The sequence below is a fragment of the Eubalaena glacialis genome, chromosome 4, assembly GCF_028564815.1.
Source record: "Eubalaena glacialis isolate mEubGla1 chromosome 4, mEubGla1.1.hap2.+ XY, whole genome shotgun sequence".
In the NCBI taxonomy this organism is placed as follows: Eukaryota; Metazoa; Chordata; class Mammalia; order Artiodactyla; family Balaenidae; genus Eubalaena; species Eubalaena glacialis.
In genome coordinates, this window is record NC_083719.1 from 18260346 (window position 1) to 18281126 (window position 20781).

Here is a 20781-nt window from a genome sequence, read left to right on the forward strand (position 1 = left end):
CAGACTTATTTAAGACTAGAGTTTTTTTCTGATGATTTGATATAATTGTCATCAATACCCCTAACTGCCCTGCACTCCTCCTCCATTTTGTGTCTGATAGGTGATCTAGCCGCCGCTTCCAGCCATCCTTTTAGTTTAATGCTGCCTTTGGGAGACTGTATGTCAGAATTTAGAGAGGAAAGGGTTGTGTATGTAGTTTCAAAGGAAATCTCCTCTGATGACCATGATGTGCTTCCCCTTCCCACCACCATTTTCATTAGGAGCCACTGTCCCAGAGAAATAAAATACGGCATTTCTAGAATTTTTTTAGAGTTGAATCTGGGGAATCAGGCAGACAACAAAATTCATTGTGAGTAGAGAATCCTTAAATACTGTGGTCTATTGAAAAAACCTGGGGGGTGGGGCGGGGAATCTCCTATTCAAAAAGTTACTCTTCTTATGGCCACTGGTTGTTTCTAAACTTCCTAACATTTAAAACCAAACAAATGAAAATGGATTGCCTGGTCTTGAGCAAGGAGGAAACCTGAAAAGGACTGGACTAAAGTGCTTCCATAGCAAAATGTAACCAGCCGAAGGAAATGCTACATTCTGTCATTTCAGATCTTAGATTTAGGTTCAAGTATCCATCTCTATTTTTCAGTATTTGTATATAAAGATACAGCAACAACTGAGTATGATAATAGTTTAAGATTAAAAAGAAAAAACATGCATTTTATAAAACAGTATAAATACTTCACAGATACTCCACAGTAGTGATACCACAAACTTTGATTAATTTGAAATAATTATGAAATAAATCCTATTTTTTGGGAAAAAAAAAGAGTAGATAAGCAAGTTTACATTGAATACTGGTATGGTCTTGTACCTGATGAACTTTCCAACATATGCAAGATAATTAGAGCAAAATTAAGAATGAGAAAAATAGATTTTATTTCTGCCAATATGAATGGAAATATATGGTTGAGAGAGTTATAACCTTAAATTAAGGTTATAAAACCTTATAGTACCAAAGGATACTAATCTGCCAGGGGATATATTCTCCCTTTGCAATCACCTTGGTGTTATAGGCAAGTCCCTTAGTTTTGGTGGATCTCAGCTCATTTTGTAAAAATGGGTTAGATATGCTGATGAAAACTTTTTGAGATGAAAAATCATGAAATATTACATGTGATAATCGAGGATTTGGTTTTATCTGAGTTTTTTCTTGAATTGAGTGCTGAACTGCAGGATTGAAACATGGGACAGTAGATTCAGTCAACACTTGTACTAAAATATATGTTTCATTCAGGCACTGTTCTTAGGTTTAAGGGTACAATGGTGAAGACGCTTCCATCTGCCCCTCCAATTCCACTATATATACTTTTCTGGACTTCTCTCTGCTCTCTGGTTTCTGGTTGCCCTGGGCCAATTGACAGGAGATTAGGTGGTAGAAGGAGAATGAGGTTGGGTTTTTCTTTCCATGGATCTCCCACATTCCATTCCACACTCTCTCCTGCCATGGTCTCTGCCTGTGTCTCTAGAACACCCTCATTCCTTCAACCCCAGTGTGGTAACTGCATCCACTTCTTATTTCTTCTCCAGATTCGGCCTTATCCCTTATGGTTTCCCTACAATCTGCTTGCACTTTAATAAAGAGTCCTTTAATTAAACTAATCTCAAATTGCCCAACTGGGTATCATCTGTTTTCCTCTGGGAAAATAATTGATAGGGTCTCTGTATAAGGTTCCTTCATGGAATGTACATTTAATGGGTATGTGTTCCTGTAAAGTGGTGAGGAGGTCATAAAGAAGCTCTTAAATGATTAAGCTAATTTCAGATGGTGATTGGTGTTATGAGGAAAATGAAAGAAAGTCCTCTTGAAGGTAGTATCAGAAATGTACTCTCTGAGGAAAGACTGCAATCCCAGAGAAGTGGAAGAGGCCGACTTAGAAAGAACCCAGGGAGGAGTATCCCAGGGATGAAAAGGATGAGAGAACTACTTCTTCAAAGCATACAAGAATAGAACTTGGAGGTCGATGTGGCTGCAGCATACCACTGTTGGGAGGGATGCTATAAAATAAGACCACAGAGTGGGAGAGAAGTGAGATGGTGGTTTTCAAAGATAAATAAACTCTCTGGGAAGGCATCTTGAAAATCAACAAGGAAGACTACATCAAACTAAAAAGCTTCTGCACAGCAAAAGGAATAATAGACAAAAATGAAAAGGCAACCTATGGAATGGGATAAACTATTTGCAAATCAGATATCTGATAAGGAGTTAACATCCATAACATAAAAGAACTCATGCAACTCAATAACAAACAAAAAAAATCTTAAAAATGGGCAGAGAAACCGAATAGAAATTTTTCCAGAGAAGTCATACAAATGGCCAATAGTTACATGAAAAGGTGCTTGACATCAATAATCATCAGGGAAATGTACATACATCAAAATTACAATGAGATACATATCACCTTATGATTTTTAGTGTGGCTGTTATCAATAAGTCAAGAGCAAGAGATAAAAAGTACTGGCAAGGATGCGGAGCAAAGAGAACCCTTGTGCACTGTTGGTAGGGCTGTAAATTGGTATAGCCACTATGGAAAATAGTATGGAGGTTCCTTAAAAAAAAGGAAAAAATAGAGCTACCATATGATCCAGCAATTCCACTTCTGAGTGGAAGAGAAAGTGAAAACAAGATCTTGAAGAGATACCTGTGCTCCATGTTCATTGCAGCATTATTCACAGTAGCCAAGATATGAACACAACAGAAGTGTCCATCAACAGATGATTGGATAAAGAAGGTGTGATATAATGGAATATAATTCAATAATTCAGACATGAGAATGAAAAAAAAATCCTGCCAATTGCAACAACATAGATGAAACTTGAGGACATTATGTTAAATGAAATAAGTCAGACAGAGAAAGACAAAAAGTCTATGATATCATTTATATGTAGACTCTAAAACCGCTGAACTTATAGAAACAGAGAGTAGGTTGGTGGATACCAGGGGCTGTGGGGTGGGGGAAATGGGGAGATTCTGGTCAAAAGGCACAACTTACAGTTATAAGGTGGATAGGTTATAAGGATAGAATGTATATCATGGTGATTACAGTTAATATTATACACTGGAAAGTTGCTAAGAGAGTAGTTTTTAAAAGTTCTTATCATGGAAAGGAAATGGTAATAATGTGACCTCGTGGAGGTGTGGCTAACACTATGGTGGTGATCATCTTGCAATATATAAGTGTATCAAATCAACACGTTGTATACCACTTACTTACACAGTGCTATATGCCAATTATATCTCAATAAAGCTGGAAAAATGCTAATTATTAATTTGAGACTATTCATATAGATTAGGTGGATGGATGGATGGATAGATAGATAGATATACATAGGTAGAGATAGATACAGAAAGGTAGAATGAACAATGGATGAATGGCTGCATTCTCCATTCACTGAGGATTAGAGTCCAGAGGAGACCTAGACCACTAGTCTGTTCTCAAAAGAGCAGTCACAGTGGTTAGGTCTGAGCATGAGGCAGTCACAGAGCCCCACCAATCAGAAATCCTCAGAGATTGTCCAGGTCGCTCAGATTAAAGACCTCTCATAATCTCCATCTTCCCACTCCCTGATCTTAACTCTCTGATCTTATCTTCCACAACTCCCTCCTTTGTTCACTAGAGCTTTGTACCCTCTCTTCCCTCTGCTGGAAATGTTCTTTCCAAGACGTAACCATAAACAGCTGCTCTACTTCCTTCATATCTGTCATCAAAGTCATCTTCATAGGATTGTATTGGTCATTCTAACTGAAATTCTATACTGAATTAGTTTCCTATTGCTTTTGTAATAGATTTTTTTAAAAGCTAGTACATTCTTAAGCTTTATTAAAAATACAGTGTTCATAACTACACAGATAAGGTGTATAATTTTTTAAAAACTGTTTCCAATAATGTATTTTGAGAACAAGAAGAGTTATCAGGTTATCTTGGGTAGGAAGAAAATTTAAAGATAGTATGGTCCGACTTTGCACCTATAACATGCCTTAACTATTCTTTAAGATCTAGAAGTCACTTCCCCAAAAGTTCTTTTCTCAGGAGTTTCCCCACTCTCATGAGTCTATATCTAGTGCCTAGTAGTCACACCATGTATCATAGAGCGGTATCTTAGAAAACCCAAATGTAATCTTCTGAGGACCTGATGTCCTCCCCCAAGTAGGTGGGGATCTATTTGAGGATCGGCTTGATGCATCTCAGTATCCTGGTAGCACAGGACCTGCCAGGTCATTGCTTATAAGTAAATGTGCATCAATTTACCCAAATCCAGGAAATCCATACCCAAATCCAGCACCACTGACTTATCACTCATTACCTGCTTTAACTCTTCCAGTAATATGAAGCTCACAATCTCATGAGGTGCCTGCCCCTCTTATTTATGGACAATCATTAACATCTTTTTTTCTTAATGAAATCAAAATTCTTTCTTCCTGTAATTCATGCCATTGATAGCCCTCTGGAGCAGCAGAGAATACAGCTAGCTCCTCTTCTACATGACAGCTCTACAACTTCCAAAAGGCATGTTTCACATCCCCCTGGAGTATTTTCTTTTCAAGACCAAATAGTCTTAGTTCTATCTGCAGATGTGTGCATTCCATGGTTTCTAAAATAAGGCAAGTGGAGTTCACACAGAGTTCTCGTGAAGTGTGACAAGGCAGAATACAAGGAAACCATTGTCTGCAGTACATTTTTAGTCATGTAATTTTACTGCATATATGTAAAATATTACAAAAGTGGTAACAGCACGTGTTGTTTAATCTTAATAATTGTCTGTTTCCTATTTCACTCTTGAAGAAAAAAAGAGCTTCTGTCTTTATCTCACCAGCACTGACTGAAGTGTCTAAATCCTGTAAGACTTTTCTCTGAATTAAAGTCAAAGGCATGCTCAGGCCATAAAACATTGTAAATATGTACATAGTAGTTTATATAAAGAATTAGCTCAAAATATAAAGGCTGACCCATGCTTTAATTTTACTATGGGGCTTTAAAACATTAACACATTTTTTTTTTTAAAGACTGAAAAGAATAAATATCAGTCAGGGTGGAAGAGGTTTTATTTGGGAAGTAAGCTTGAAGATAATAATCTCTAATCAAAAGGTGATAATTGAACTAAAAATCTTGAGAAAGTGTCAGTTCTCTCAGCACTTCATCAGATTTCCCAGACAGAAGCTAGGACAGAATCATAGAGCGTGAAATATCAGGATAGTGGATAAAAGAAAAAAAGAAAGTAACTCATGCATGCAATCCCATTCTCATTCAATTGTTTTCATATGAATCCTAAAAATGCACATGTAAATACATAACATAAAGACTTATAAATATGCACTTTTGACAGTGCACATGAACAAAAAGGCATTGATGAAAAAGTACTGGAGATGGATGGTAGTGATGGTTACACAGTGTGAACGTACATAATGTCCCTGAATAGTACACTTAAAATGGTTAAAATAGCAAAATTTCTGTTATATATATTTTACCATGACAGAACAATTTAAAGTTTATAGATTTTTTAAAATGTTGAGATAAAATAGTATTATCAATATAATGCTTCTCAGGTAGAGCTCAGATTATTTAGAAAAATCAACATATCATCACCACATGATACACCAAATACCAATATCTAGTTATCCAACTCAGACTAGATTTTAAAATCATTTAGGGAAAAATTCAAATACTTTAAAAGAATTTTAAATGTAAATTAAGTCATGAGATCAATCGTTTATAATAATGTTTGTTTTCCTAAATGAAATAATTCTATTATCAATGCTCTGGAAATATTTAGCATCTCAATTTCATGCATCAAATAAAATATTACAATGCCTCTTGTTTAACATTTTATAGATTATAAGTGTTTTTCTAATGTATCATAAATATTAAGTGTAAAATATATATAATATAATATGTCAATATGACAAATATTTTAGTGTTTTATAAACATTAAGTATAATAAGGATCAATGTTATTTAATGTTTTATAAACGTATCTACATTTCTGTTTTTTTTTTAATATTTAATAATCATTTGAAGCATATACATGAATGCATGCAAAATTTAAGTTACAGTAAACATTCTCTTAGGTAAGCCAAATAATTGCCAAATTAGCCAATTTTAAAGTCAATTCGGGGCTTATTTCATAGAATGCATCAATTTATATTATTTATAAATAAACCTGCCATATTTATACCTTGGATAGAGATGCTAGGAATGTTTGTCAAACAGCAATGTCAATGAAAACCTTTAAAAAAATGTTCTCATTCCAAATGAATACTAAATAGTTATATTTATCTCTTCATAAATACTTAGGCACCAGAAGTTTTGATGAGACTCTTCCTTTAGAAATTATTTTAAACTGGTTTCTACACTCAAATGTGGAAAATTTTAGATAATATTAGTTTTTCATGCATTTTATTTAATAACAGCAAAAGGAATCATAAAAGGAAACTATATGGCTGGAACAAATGGGGGCTATTTCTGAGAAATGGCAATTATCCTTGAGTTTTGATTTATTCTTATCTACCACAAGGTGATAAATTTGACAAAAAGTCTTCTTAATGGTTTCTGTGCATGAAGAACTAGTTATCATTCTATTAATGAAGTGCCTCACCATCCACTCATTTCCTGTCTAGTGGTCTGGGGCATTGTTAGTATCAAGACTTCTGTCTCCAGTGAAAATCAATGCTTCAAAAAATCTATTCCATAGTTCATGCCAGAATTGTTTCACCTTCAGTTCTAAATAATAAGCATGATATAAAAATATAAATACACAATTAGAAAAGACATATTATGAATATACATACTCTTCTGTAAAATGATACTTTCTGAAGGCATTAGAATTTATCTAAAGTTGATATTGAACAAGTAAAGTCAAGGGGAGGGCAAGTAAACCCTTCATATAATTGTTGTCTGTCCAGTATTAATTTGACCAAAGCAATTATATTCTGCACCCACGCTTCATGCTCCGATTCACCTTTGTATGATTTTTATCTTGCTTTTTTAGTTAGGTACGGTCTCCGTCTATAGTTATTTTTCCAATATTAAATCTTTGATCCTTCTTCTGCCACATTTATTCTGAGTATATAAACTCATCTACTCTATAGAATTAATCACTGCAACTCAGTAAGCTTAGCCTAATACTAAAAATCTCCCTCCTCACCAATCTCTAGACACCTTCCTTTCTTTTTCTCCCATCTTTTCTGTCTGTGAGAAGTGCTTCTCAGAGGCTGAAGTGATCTAGGAGACAGATATTGTCCTTACTTCTATTTCTGTTAGATTACCAGTTATGGTAAATTTGGAAAATGTAACTGTATAAGAAAAAATAACCCATAATGTTCCCATCTGATAAAAGGATGTATAGTATCTTAGATAATCTCATTATTTGTCTATACATTTGGCCTATTGCACAAACCTTCTTAATTCCTCTGGAGCTTTGTACCATCATAAACTTCATTGAAAACTTCCCCAAACTTTTTTCATCAACAATTTTCCCTTTTTTCCACAAATATATGACTTTCCCAAAGGTAAACAACAATAGCCACCACAAAGCTTCCTCAATACCTATATTGCCAAACAGTTTCTTCTCCTGTCTTCACTGCCTACTTCTGGAAAATAACTTACATTTTAGGTGTAATCTTCCCATTACACACTCACTCTTAACATTTGACCCCCTGGCTTTTGATCTCTGATCCTACTTCCAAACCAAAAGAGCTTCTTTGTCCTGAACCTTTCTGTATTTTCTTCAGCACTGATGTTCCCTTCTTAAAGGACTAATGTCCTTACTACAATCTATTCCTTTTTAAGTTTACAAAAGGGAGCAGCTCCCAGCCTTATTCCCTTCATTTTTTAATGGCTTCTGGCCCCCTGTTGGCTTGATGAAAAGGGTGAGAAGTGAGGACAGACAGAATGGCAGGTTTAGTTGACAGAAAATTTGCTGGTTCTTTATTTTCACTTAATTGACCTTATGTTTCCAAGCAACAACCATCCATGGTTAATTATTAATTAACCTATATCTAATTGGTATTCCAGTTTCCGCACACTTCTGAGGAAGTATAAATTTTGAAATGTTTAACCCATTTGCATGTATGGTGTCGGAAACGAATACCTTTCGAATCAATGTAGCTCTTTAAAGATCTGTTTACAAATTTTAAAAGTAACTTATTAGTCCAGTATGTTAACAGTTTATTCCATTACTTTAAACTGATGTGATAAACAGTACTGAATTTAATATGCAACATGTTATAATGTATTATATAAGAGTTGATAAAACAACTGTCATTATGGAGTTTCTGCTTTAACTGTGACACTGAACACCTGCTTTGATCACTGGTCAGCTTGAATGGAGCTCCTTAAAAACTATCTTCACTCAAAAACAGATTCTCTAGAAACGGGGAACTCGTTTCATTCTAAAGGGAATACAAAATCGTCCTGCATGTTTTCCTGCCCTTTCTATACTTTCCATAGATTCTTATATTGGCCTTTGAAAACTGGAATTTCAATGGTTTGACTTAAAAACGAGAGTGGCTTCAAAAACATAGACCAGAAGAATTAGTGATCTTGGGGTTTCAAGTTTGTCAGCCCTCTTCTTTCCCCTACTAGAAGCATAAGTCTATATTTTTCCAAAGTCACCATCCATAACCCGTGATAAAGACAGCAATAGAAACTCCATAATCTTGGGTTGATTAGGCCCAAAACTGAATATAATTGAACCCAACCAAGAAAAACTGAAATAAAAGGCTATTTTAGCTAGAAGAAACAAAAAAATATTCCTAGACTTTGGAAAATTTAAAGTAAATCATACAAAGAATTCCTAACTAACAAATTTGGACTTGGCATATATGTGTAAAAAGGTTTATATTTATACCAAGTTCAATCTGAAAGAAATAGCTCTGCAGCAGCAAGGTAAGATCCTATCTTCCTTTGCTAGATGGGGAGCGCATTGAATCTTTATTGCAGTGTTAGAATGGGAAAGGGAGGTGATAATGTTGTCTCTAATAAAAAATTTACCTGTCTTGGGATCAATAGAGAAATAAGGCTGTCCCTGAAGAATGCTGTAAACGACTCTGGCACTGTTTCCATAGGTTGGGTCATCTGCATCCGTGGCCTTGACCTGGAGCACATAAGCACCTGGAAAATAAGACCATATGATTCTAGCATCTTTATTTTATAGAGCTCAAGGTCATGTTTTTTATCTTCTGGACTCCATTTTCCTTTGGAATATGGCATTCCTTAATTCTGTGAGTATATGAAGTCACTGAGAATAGCTTAACTATGATAACCAAAATGTTGAGCAACAATATTAGCTGTTAGTGCAAATGATACCTATGTTAAATATCTATTTTTAAAGCTGTGTCCATTTCCAGTAGCTAGGTCATTGACCTGAAAGTCATCACAATAGCTTTATTGATTTGTACACCAAAGAAAACATGACACCGCTTGCATTAGCTCATCTGCTTACTGTAGATGTTTTAATTGCATGATTAGGATATCAATAGAAGAGTTAAAGGTTTAAAGGCTTACTGAACTTTAGAGGGTATAAGTAATTTGCAACTGCAGTTTAAAAATCAACAATTACATACTCGTTTAGGAAGCCTTTAATTAGGACAGAATATTTGAGAAAATGAGGAACGGAAAATAATTGCAATTCTAGCTAGAGAAGCACCTTTATGCCTCAAGACTGAATTATTCTAAGTGTTCACTGACATGGGAAAACTTTAAAGACAATCCAAATTATCTGTAGCTTTTCTCATCTCTTGACACTTGGCCATATTATTTATGTACTAAGAGAAGCTGACGGGAGATTTTTTTCAGCAGTTTTGTCTTACATATTCATAGTCATAGTTAAGTCTTCCTCTAAGAACTTTCTAAGTGAGTATCTCTTCTTAATGTCCATTCAGTGTTACTATTCTGAATTGAGAAAAAAGTAGAATCAAAATTATCAAACTCAGTATAAATAAAATAATATGCTGCTGATGAAGGAAGGAAATGCTACTGAGCATAAAGGGAGTGAAATGTGCATCCAAAGTTACACAGTGGACAGAATTCTCTTCACCTCTTGGAGGCATTCAACGTAACTGTCAGTTTGCGGAATGCAAGATCGCTCCATTTACTCACTCAGGCTTTTTTCTTAAGACAGTGCCAACCAGGAACAAACTCAACCTTAAAGGTTTGCTCTAAAAGCTAAGAGAATGAACCATCTCTTCACCTCTACTTTTTTGTTACATGAAGTGTTAGAATGCTGAAAACGTAAGAAATCATAACTTTCAGTAGACATTCAATGCCAAATGATGTTTTGGTGAATCCTAGTTATATCAACAGATAAAGCATATTACAACAGCCTTTCCCAGAAGAAGACACTACTAGAAGGAAAGTTGGGAAACTTTTTTTTTTTTTTTTGGCCTCACGGCTTGCGGGATCTTAGTTTCCTGACCAAGGATTGAACCTGTGTCCCCTGCAGTGGAAACTCAGAGCCCTAACCACTGGACTGCCAGGGAATTCCCGAAAGTAGGCAAACATTTCTAAGCTGTCAAGAATGATAACTGATATTATTCAACATCATCCATCATCATCATTTTCATCATCATCAATAACATTTGCAGCATCTTTAATAATTATTGGACAAATAAGCATTGGTAGGCATTGGGGACCTATATTAAGGATTCATCAAAAGTATTTCCTCCTTAATGATGTAAGAATGAACGGTTGCAAGAGTCAATTCCCCTCTTCCCTCCCCTCTTCTAGGTAATGATTTTTTCCCCAGAAAAATCACTTAGCTAGATCTTCATTATCACGTCATCACACATGTGTTATACAGGTAAAGTCTACAAATACTGAATAATGCCCAATTCTAGGTATAAATATTGCAGTTGAAAAGCAGTGGGTTGTTTTACTCTGAGGATATATTTGAAGAAAAAAGTATTATATCTTCTAGAAAGTATGTAGTAACAAATCTAATAAACTTTTATCTAATGGTCACCATGTGCTCAATGCAGAATACATTTTTGCTAAGTACACAGAAAAATATTTTCCAAATATATATTAAATTCTTTATGTTAATAATTTTTAAGCTCAAATATTAAAGGAGTGAATTAAGAAGTATTCCCATAAGTTATAGAAAGAGCAAATATGCATCATTCAATTCCGCTTTTGTCCAACTCAAAAGGATCACAGGATAGCAAGAATAATGACACTTGTTTCATCCATAGTAACATCCATGATATTAAAAAAATATTTACACTCAGTTACAGTAGCGATTAACTCTGGTTTAGTGAAGAAGCAGTTTCTGATGTAAGTTATTTAAGAGTTTTTGAGCTACCTCTATATGAGTTTATAAGAACACAATTAAACAGCGTTATATCAGCTTGTTTTGTTGACTGGTCCACTGCTTTCACCAAACTAATGCAAAAGAGAGACTTCATACTCCCTTCATTAAGAAGATGCAACTAATTGTCTGGAGCACATACATCTCCAAAGACTACCTTGGTCAGTGCTTGTATAGCACACCAGTTCCTGACACTATTAAACACTAAATACCCAAGAGGTAGAAGTGGGAGGTTGTGGTTGGGGTGTGTTTGATGTGAAACAAGGATGTAATACAGTCAGTGACATCCACAGAAACGGGAGTAGTCTTCTTGTCTGTAGCCATCATCCTGGAGTTTATTCTATCACTCAAACCCAGGATCAGAATGTAACCACTCTAAATGTTGAAGTTCAGAGAGTTTTAATTATCTCTCCTCCCTAAGTTCTATTCCACGCGCATGAGGTGGGTTCTGGAGCCTAGAGAAAGTAAGCCAGCTTTCTTTCATAATGCAGCCACACATGGCCTACTTCTGTTTGCTCATGCAAAATGTGATATACTTTATTTGATTTCATTAAGATTAATATTCTCAATGGGGATGGATTTTAGAAATAATAACACAATGTCTGCATTTCACAATGAAAGAATTGAAGCCCAATGATGTTAAAATCATTCTTATGGATACTGAAAGTCATTCTCATACAAAACGGTAGACAGGTGGTAGTAGAACTGAGCCCGACTATCTCATGATTTCAGCTAAAATAGGCATTGATCTGTTGATTCATTCATTTCTTCTTTCAGTCAAGAAATGTTCAGTGGTCCACACCATGCACCAGGTACTATTCTCAACATACAATAAAAAATAATATGCTGCATAATTATTTTCTGTCAAACACCACTTCCAGCATGACAGGTTTATATTCTATGTATTTTTTTGCATTTAGGGTATTAAATAAACAAATTTACTAGAAATACATTGAAAACATAATTGGATTCTGTTGAATTTATGACCTCTTCATTTTAAAAAATTTCTCAGATATATAAGGACATTCTATAAATTGAATATGTTCTTTGTTTTTTGTTTTTGCCCTGCCACTGTCTCAACTGGTTTGAATCTTCACTGTCACAATTGCAAGGCTCCAGAGCATTCTAATTGCTTCCTCTTCCAGCTCCTTTTACACAGGAGCATCAGAGTCATTTTCCTATAACATGAGATTGATTAAGTTACTCTCATTCATTTAAAAAAAAGTTAGAATTAAAAAAGAAAAAAAAAAAACTTTGAATGGATTTTTATTCCTAATGAAAAAACATTATCTAAACTCACTGACATGCTATGACTAGCATGACATGAATGGGTTTCGATATCCCTCCCAGATTAATTTCCAACTGTGCTTCCAGGGACCCCGTGCAGCCACTGTACATACTTATTTACTGTTTATTTGAGGCTCTTTCACGTCTCTGTGCTCTTGCCCAGGTGATCCTGCTGCCTGAAGGACGTTGGCTTCCACCGTCTGGAGAAATCCTACTCACTCTTGATGTCCCAGCTCTACTGTCACCTCTGTGGGTCCTTGTTTTTCTGCTCCCAAGCAGAGATAATTTGTCCACTCCTGTGTACTCCCAATAGCCTTAGTACATTTTGTTTTTTTAAAACTCTACACATCATTTGTTCTTCTTATGGAATACAGAGGCTTTTACATCAGAAGCCCTTCCATATTCATTCTTTATACATCTAATGTCTGCCATGAATTACATCCCAAATAAATGTTTATTGGTGAATCCTTGTAATACTCCTAAATACACACAAAGGACACAAATGCAATACACAATACTTGAAATGGGCCACCTGGAAGCTAGTTATAGCCTTTAGAGTTTTTTTAACACTAAATTGAGAGCTTAACTTGTCTTGAATTTCTAATGCACATCACTGTTCTCATTTAAGAAAGCAGAACCCAAAATGAGTGACATTACATTTAAAAATTCACATAAACAAGATTTAGCCACAAGTTGGAACACAAATCTGATGGAAGTCAATACACATTTATTTGCTGAATAATGTTAACCCTTCTCAGGACTGATGCATAAACAGGAAAAGAAATAAAAATATAATGCAACATATCATTTTCTCTTTGCTTTTGCCGTATGTATACACTGCATTATAATCCAGAAATAATACAGAGTTAAAAAGGTATAGAATGATAAATATAATACACTTTCTTTCCAAATAAGATTGGAAAATAAGTGTACATTTTATCCCATAAAGAAGACATTAAGCAGCAGAGAAGTGTAAAGCAGAGAGGGTTTCAGAAATGAGTCAGATAGAGGGAAGCAAATGAGGGCGTGTGCACACGTATGACATATTTTACAGGCCTAGGATACTATAAGACATTGAAACTATAATTATAGCAGACTTTAACTATACAGTAAAATTAAACATACATGCACAGCAGGTGAGCTTACTCTTTAAGGGAACTGGGTCTTTATCAATTTTACATTAGATTTCACTGCACTGCTTATGAACACTCGTCTCTTAGCTTCCTTCTGTTGATTCTCTTTCTATATTTGTAAAGTTGTAAATGGCTCCTCTGTCCTCTTTATCTTCAACCAGGGCTGCATATAAGACATTTACAAGGATTATTAAGAATACCAATTCCTGGGCCCTCATCAGAAAGTCTAATTTAATTATTCTTGGGTGGGCCAGGTATCAGAAACACTTAAAAATCTCTGTAGATAAGTGTGATGAGTAGCCATCATTGAGAAGTCCAGTCCTACACACTTTCCCTAGGAGATTTCTTCAATTAGGAGAGGCTGCATTTCTTGCCATTGTGTTTACCATCTTTGCCTCTGGAACCTTAATGCCTAGGTTTGAATCCTAGATCAACCACTAGCAAACTGTGTGACCTCAAGCAAACTACTTAACCTCTCTGTTTTAGTTTCCTCATACCAAAAAAAAAAAAGAAAAGAAAAAAAGAGTACTCATTTTACAGAAATATTAAATCAGCTAATATTTATAAAGAAATTATAATAGTTTCCCACACAATATGTGTTATTTGAGTATATGTAAAATAAAATAAATACATATATACTCACTTTTTGTTCTCCTGCATCACACAGAGAGTGACAACTCCCAAACATATAGACTAGTATGATTCCTGTCTTCAAGTCCCATACCTTAATATTTGAATATTATTTGAATATTGAATACTAATCTGGATTTTATCTCCTGTATGTTAGAAAAATGTGATTTTGAGATGTGTGTTTAAAATATACTAAAATGTAAACAAGGGAACTATGACGATATTGGGCTACTTTATTAGAGACACAAGAATGAAGAGTTTGCATACTTATTAAACCTGCCTGAAGAAATCAGAACTTTTAAGGATCAGAAAAGACATAGGCCAAAAAAATCCTCCAGGACAGAAGTTATGCTCCCTTGAACTGTACTCTAGGATCAGAGCAGGCAATTTGTTTTTCTCTGCCACTAGCTCTGACTTTGCTCAGCCTGGCCTCAGAGTATCCCCCGGCACATGTAATGCTGTGACATCAACTCGTGATCTGTTATTCAGTCCAATGATCCAGAAGCACTCTAAGGTTATAAAACTTTCTTCCCAAAAATGTCCTAAATATTTTAGACTATACATATTTACACCTTGTGAGTCAAATGTACTTTGATGGATACGTGAATCCATTTTAATGAGCACTTTATCTCTCTGTTGTGTGCCAAGAATTCTATACCACGAACACCAATACAAATCCTAATGTCTGCTCCCAGCAACACATAACTGAACTCTGACTTCTAGTGATGGTACAATGTTGTCTCCTTTGTACTTAATGTAACTTAGAAATTATTTTCACAGAAGTTGTCATTGGGAAATTCCATAGAAATCATGATAAAATGTATGAGCTTGGAATTCATTCACTCAGTGGCTCTCAGCTATAATTCAGTAAGGTTTGTATTTTTGCTGTGTAGCTTTATATTCTTAAAGGATAAAGAAATTACTTCTGATTCAAATGCATTTAGCCAAGGTACTAAGGACCAGTTAACTAGAGTTTATTTAAAACACACCTGAAATTATTTGTTTTTATTTGATTGGATGATTCTGCCATGTTAAGGGTAAGAGAGATCTATGTATATATGCATATATGTATGTATGTATCTACTCTATTATCTATATCTATCTTCCTAACCATTTATCACTTTATCTAGTTTCAGTAAAAGGAAAAATGCAAACTGTGTATGTATGTGTGTATATATGTGTACGTGTGTGTATACACCAGAAGTCAGAAGTATTGAAACCTAGAACCAGTTCTGCAATTAAATAGATAAATGATCTTTTGAAAATTATTTCACTTCTGTAAGGATAATACTGTAACTGTAGTGGATAATGTAGTAATCCCCCCCCAAAAAAATTAATCCCACCTAATAGTAGGAACTGTTCATATACATATTCATATATCACTATCTCCCTCACACGTCAGTATACGTTACAAGGAACTTCACTCCCATGGATGCATTTGGCTCAAGTCTAAACTTACAAACATGAACCTTTTTTTCTGGCTAATAATGATTGGTTCAGGAATGTAAATATAACCCATTTCAAGCCAATAAAACCAGAGGAGATATTTGATGGGACCTTCTAGGAAATGCTCTCTTTTTCTTTTTCTCTGCGCTCTGGTGCACAAACGTCTGGCTGTAGTTATTTCAACATCTTGGGAGAAACATGACTGGAGACAGACACACACAAGAGGCCACACACACTTGGAAATTCCAAGAAAGGTAATGGGGAGTCTTGATCCAACCTGCCTGAAGCTCAACCTATAAGCATTTTGATGATTTGAGACCATACATCCCTTTTTGTATGAGATCGTATACTTGGCGATGGATTGGGGTTTTCTATTACTTCCAAATTAACAAAATTTTGGCAAGTCACTTAAACACTCTAAGCCTCTGTTGTTTCAAATTAAAAATGGGAGTACAAGTAGTAGGGTCCTCGTGGAACTTGTTCATGAGTTAATGCATGTAAATTGCTTTGCATAATAAATGACACAAAGGGCACCCACATCAAAATGGTTGTTAAAATTCTTCAACTTTATGATGATGGGCTAAGATTTCCTTGTTTCCTTCTAATTCCAGTAACTCGTTCTGCAAATTGAAACAGAATCCAATCTTACCTCTTTTTTTAAATAACTTTTCCATTACTGCAGATTAGTCTTTTGGTTACAGGGTTTTGAACGTATCACGGCTCTGTCCAAATCCTTCGGTGGTATGTTATGAATCACTACACACAGTCTGCACTCTTTCAAAACCGTTCATAGCCTGATATCCATCTGCTTTTTTCATTCTAAACCTCAACTCCTCAGTTTCTCCAAATCTCCCCTCCAGGAAATATGTTTTATCCACTGTTCAACCAAAATTAGAGCTCTGTCAATTCATTGTTGGGTAAGAACTCTGAGCCTCTCCACCAAGAATTGGAAACATATTTGAATTCCATAAAGAGTTTGCAAAGTATACATTAAACAATATATGTAAATCACCCCCTTCTGCTTTCTTCCACTATTGCCTGCTTCCCAGCCACTTCTCATAATCCAGTCTACCACTGGGTGTACTACAGACAAACTCATTCATTGTTTCACTTCCACAGAATACTTCCATTGGCTCCTTCCCTTAGTTGAAATCTTGCTTTCTCCTGAGCCTAGTACTACCTATTAGCACATTTTAGGCCCACAACTGCCTTCCTTCAGCTTTTCAGTACTGCTTCTGATTAACTGATCTTTTCTACCACCAGTGAAAGAGTCTCCTCGTGTTTACTTGTCTTCTTTAGGGGCATTTAAATTGGTTGATGCAAATCTCTTTCTTCAGGTTGCTTCCAACTGTGGTTGGCTTCCTCAGCATCATTTATTCTCGGCTCTCTCTTTCCTTCCCTGATCACCATTTCTTAGTCTTCTTTACACACTCTTTTCCTCTCCCTGCCCTTTAAAGGTTCATGAACCCCAAGTTTTGTCTCTCATCCTATATGCCTAACTCTACAGTATCACTCATATTTGCCTCTAGGTGCTAGTGACTGGACCATCATTTATATTTTCCAGTTGCTTAAATAACAAAACTACCAGTTAACTTGACCAAGATACATCCAATTTCTTGGTTACATTCTAAACTTCTTTTTAAATCACTTATTGTTTACATCCATTCCAGTCCCCTTGATTGACTAAACATTGCTAAAATATGTTTGTACTCTTCATGCTGCCACTACTTTTCATCAAAATTTTACTGCTTCTTAGCTGGATTATGACTTTAAGATATTAATAATCTCCCCGTTACCGCTCATAACCACCTACCATTCACCCTGTGTCATTAAAGCCACATTCACCTTTCAGAAATGCAAATTTGCTTTTGTCCTCAGCACTGTCTCTAACGCTCTTTGTGAATCTGCCTCTACCGACATTTCCAGGTTTATCTCTTATGAAACTTTCTGTCTACTTTACGCTGCCTCAGTACAATATTATTTCCCTAAGACATAGTGCTACTTCATATGCTGCTCTTTATGGATTGGGTTGTGGATATCAGAAAGGTCTCATTTCACCCAGGTGAACTTCAGCCCAAATTAAAAATTGGCCTCAATAACTCCTCTTCCAGAAACTCATTTCCATATGCTCACAGAGCATCATGCCACGTCTCTCATGCTTCCACTAGGCAGCAAGCACGCCATACAGAGTGAAGACTGCTGGCAGTTCTTTTTTAATTCCAGTACCTACTATGGAGCTTGGTGCCTAATAGGTACTTAATAAATTTCTCTTGAATAAGCTACTAAAAAATAAATGATTTTGGCTTAGAAAATATTTTTGATCATCCCATGTTAGAAGTTTCCAGTGAAGCCTTTATTACATCTCTTGACTCGGGTCAAAAACTCAATGTCCCCTCATCTCAACCTTTATGGCAGTGATGCTGTTTTGCTGTCTGTTACAGAAATCAGAGGAGCAGCTTCAAATCAAAAGTGACTTTAGAATTCAATGAAACTGGCAAAAAAATACAAAAAATCGATTACTAGCATGTTAGTGATCTCGACATATCAAGCCCTGCTAAATCTATCGAAGAGTGTATGAGTTCTACTCCCAGCTTTAAGGAAGAAAATAAACTTTTGTAAAAGCAAGGACTGTACTGAGTTCATATCTATGGAAAATTCATTACAACAAAGTCCAGAACTAATTCTATCAGTTCCCATTACCTGGAATCCAGTGATCTTGATTATTGATTATTTCACAAACTCAAAAGATAGGACGATGCCACATGACTGCAATATTTAAAAGTGCTCACAGATAAACATGTATACTGATAGAAAGCATGTTCAGCTATAAAATAGCAGTAATTTTAGTCATTATTGATTAAATAATATTAGCTAATGGAGAAAGATGTGTTATTTGTGTATAAGTACTGTGATTTAATATTTAGATTTTGTTCCTTTTGTGTTGCTGTGGTTAAATGTTGCAGTGATTTAGGCTGAGGTTTAGTTTTAGCAATTTTTAAAGAAATAAAAGACTTAAACACTTACAATACAGTACAGCTGACCCTTGAACAACACAACTTTGAACTGCTTGGGTCTACTTACATGCAAATTTTTTCAATGGTGAATATTACGCTACTACATGATCCATGGTTGGTTGAACCCAGGGATGTAGAACTGTGGATAAGGAGGAACCATGGATACGAAGAGCCAACTATAAATTAGACCCGGATTTTCAATTGTATGTAGGGTAGAAGCCCCTAGCCCCTGTGTTGTTCAATTGTCATCTGTACTTGTTCATTGTAATCCAACTCATCAGGGTAGAAATGTACTGCAGCTAAACAAAATTCAAACTTTACTAGATTTCATATGACTTCTAATCCAAATTCTCTCAATTGATGAGCAAATGACAATGGAAAAGACAAATAATCTGGTCTCAGTTTATTCATCTATAAAATGGGAGATTTGGAATAGACGTCTTTAGATTCCAGGATATAAACACATGTTGTAATTCTAGACAAAAGACCCTGATTAAATTGCTAGTTAATAAGATTAAACTTTGACGGATTTGTCAACTTTATTTCACTTCATCTAAGTTTTCATCAAATTGTCACTTCATATAAGTTTCTCTCCTGAGAATGGAACCTATGATTTGAATTTGAAAAAGTTATAGTTATCTTTCTCATGGTAATGTATGTTTTCATTTAGAAAAAACTTTAAAAGTTGGATGTGAGTTTTAAAACTCATCAAAAGAGAAAAATAACATATGTATTATCACTACTTTATAGGACAGTGATCTGTTTATTAATCCCTTTGAACTTTTCAGAGTAACACATAAAAAGAAAGGTAAAAAACATTATATCACTAAACTATAATTTTAATGCATACTGTATGGAACATTGAACTTATTACCTGCACAATATATGCTAACTTTGAGGCATTCCTGTTACTTAAATTGGTAAAATTTGATGCTACTTTAAAATACATGATTGATGACAAAAATATGTCATAAATTAACTATGCCATTATTTCCAAATAAAAGCTATATCTCAATTCATTTATAATTCTATTATTTACCATGAGGTTTTTTCCACCATGCTAAAATTATTCCTTTCCAATATTTTGGTGAATATATTACTATATGGAGTTTTCATATACAGTATTTTTTAAAAAGCTTTCAAGTTGTAAGCCAGCCATAAAATATAGTGCAGATTACAAGACAAAAAGGGATTAAAAGCCTAAGAGAAAGTGAGTTATAGCTAGATGGGATTACTCATGAATTTATTTTATGACCCAGTTGAGGAGACAGAAAAGAAACCAGATGAAAAGTGGGCAGACAGCAGGAGATGATGCTCCAGGAGCACAAGAATATTCAGAATATTACAGTCATGAATTCCACTCATTTGATTTAAAAGGTAGATTGAAAACTTGGTGAAGGGCAATTTTGCTGGGTACAATTATGAATTATGGGTTTGTGGTATTAAAAAAGAAGCTGTGAGAAGATAAATTTCAGGAAAGGGTTTGATGTCCTTGCTTGTAAAGATTTAGCAGCTGGACGGAAGTCCACCTGCAAACCAGAGTCCTTAATGCATGCTGGGGCTGAGATTCAGTTCCAAGTTCTCCTCTTACTTCTTTAGAGCACTGAACCTAGGGCCACATTCAGCAGAAGGTTTCATGTCTTTGAAGTTTTGGATAGCAGTTAGGCCTATTCTCTAAGTCTACCCCACTGAGGAGTTACGAGTCCAAGAAAATTATATGTCCTGCTGCTGTGGTCTCCCTTGTTGTCTTGCCTGTAGATTCTCACAGTTTCCTTCCACTGGAGTCAGGCCCAGGAGCGTGGCTTTCTTTTAGTCTGTGACTTTAGGGCACAAAGCTAGGGCTTGTCTGTTGATTAGGATCATTCTCCAGTTGGGTTGCTCTACATATATTGCTTTTTGTCTTATTTTTTCTCTTTT

The 20781-nt window shown here is 35.3% G+C and overlaps 1 protein-coding gene across 2 annotated transcripts in view; it reads right to left on the reverse strand.

The window, feature by feature from the left end:
* Positions 1-20781, reverse strand: part of CDH12 (cadherin 12) — a 269372-nt gene that overhangs the window by 81123 nt on the left and 167468 nt on the right. The window contains exon 3 of one of the 2 annotated variants that reach the window (XM_061187672.1): positions 9041-9160. The exons of the other annotated variant lie outside the window; for it this stretch is intronic. Within the exon in view, the coding sequence (XP_061043655.1) occupies positions 9041-9160 (120 nt within the window). The remainder of the gene's footprint in view (positions 1-9040; positions 9161-20781) is intronic. 2 annotated transcript variants of the gene reach the window in all.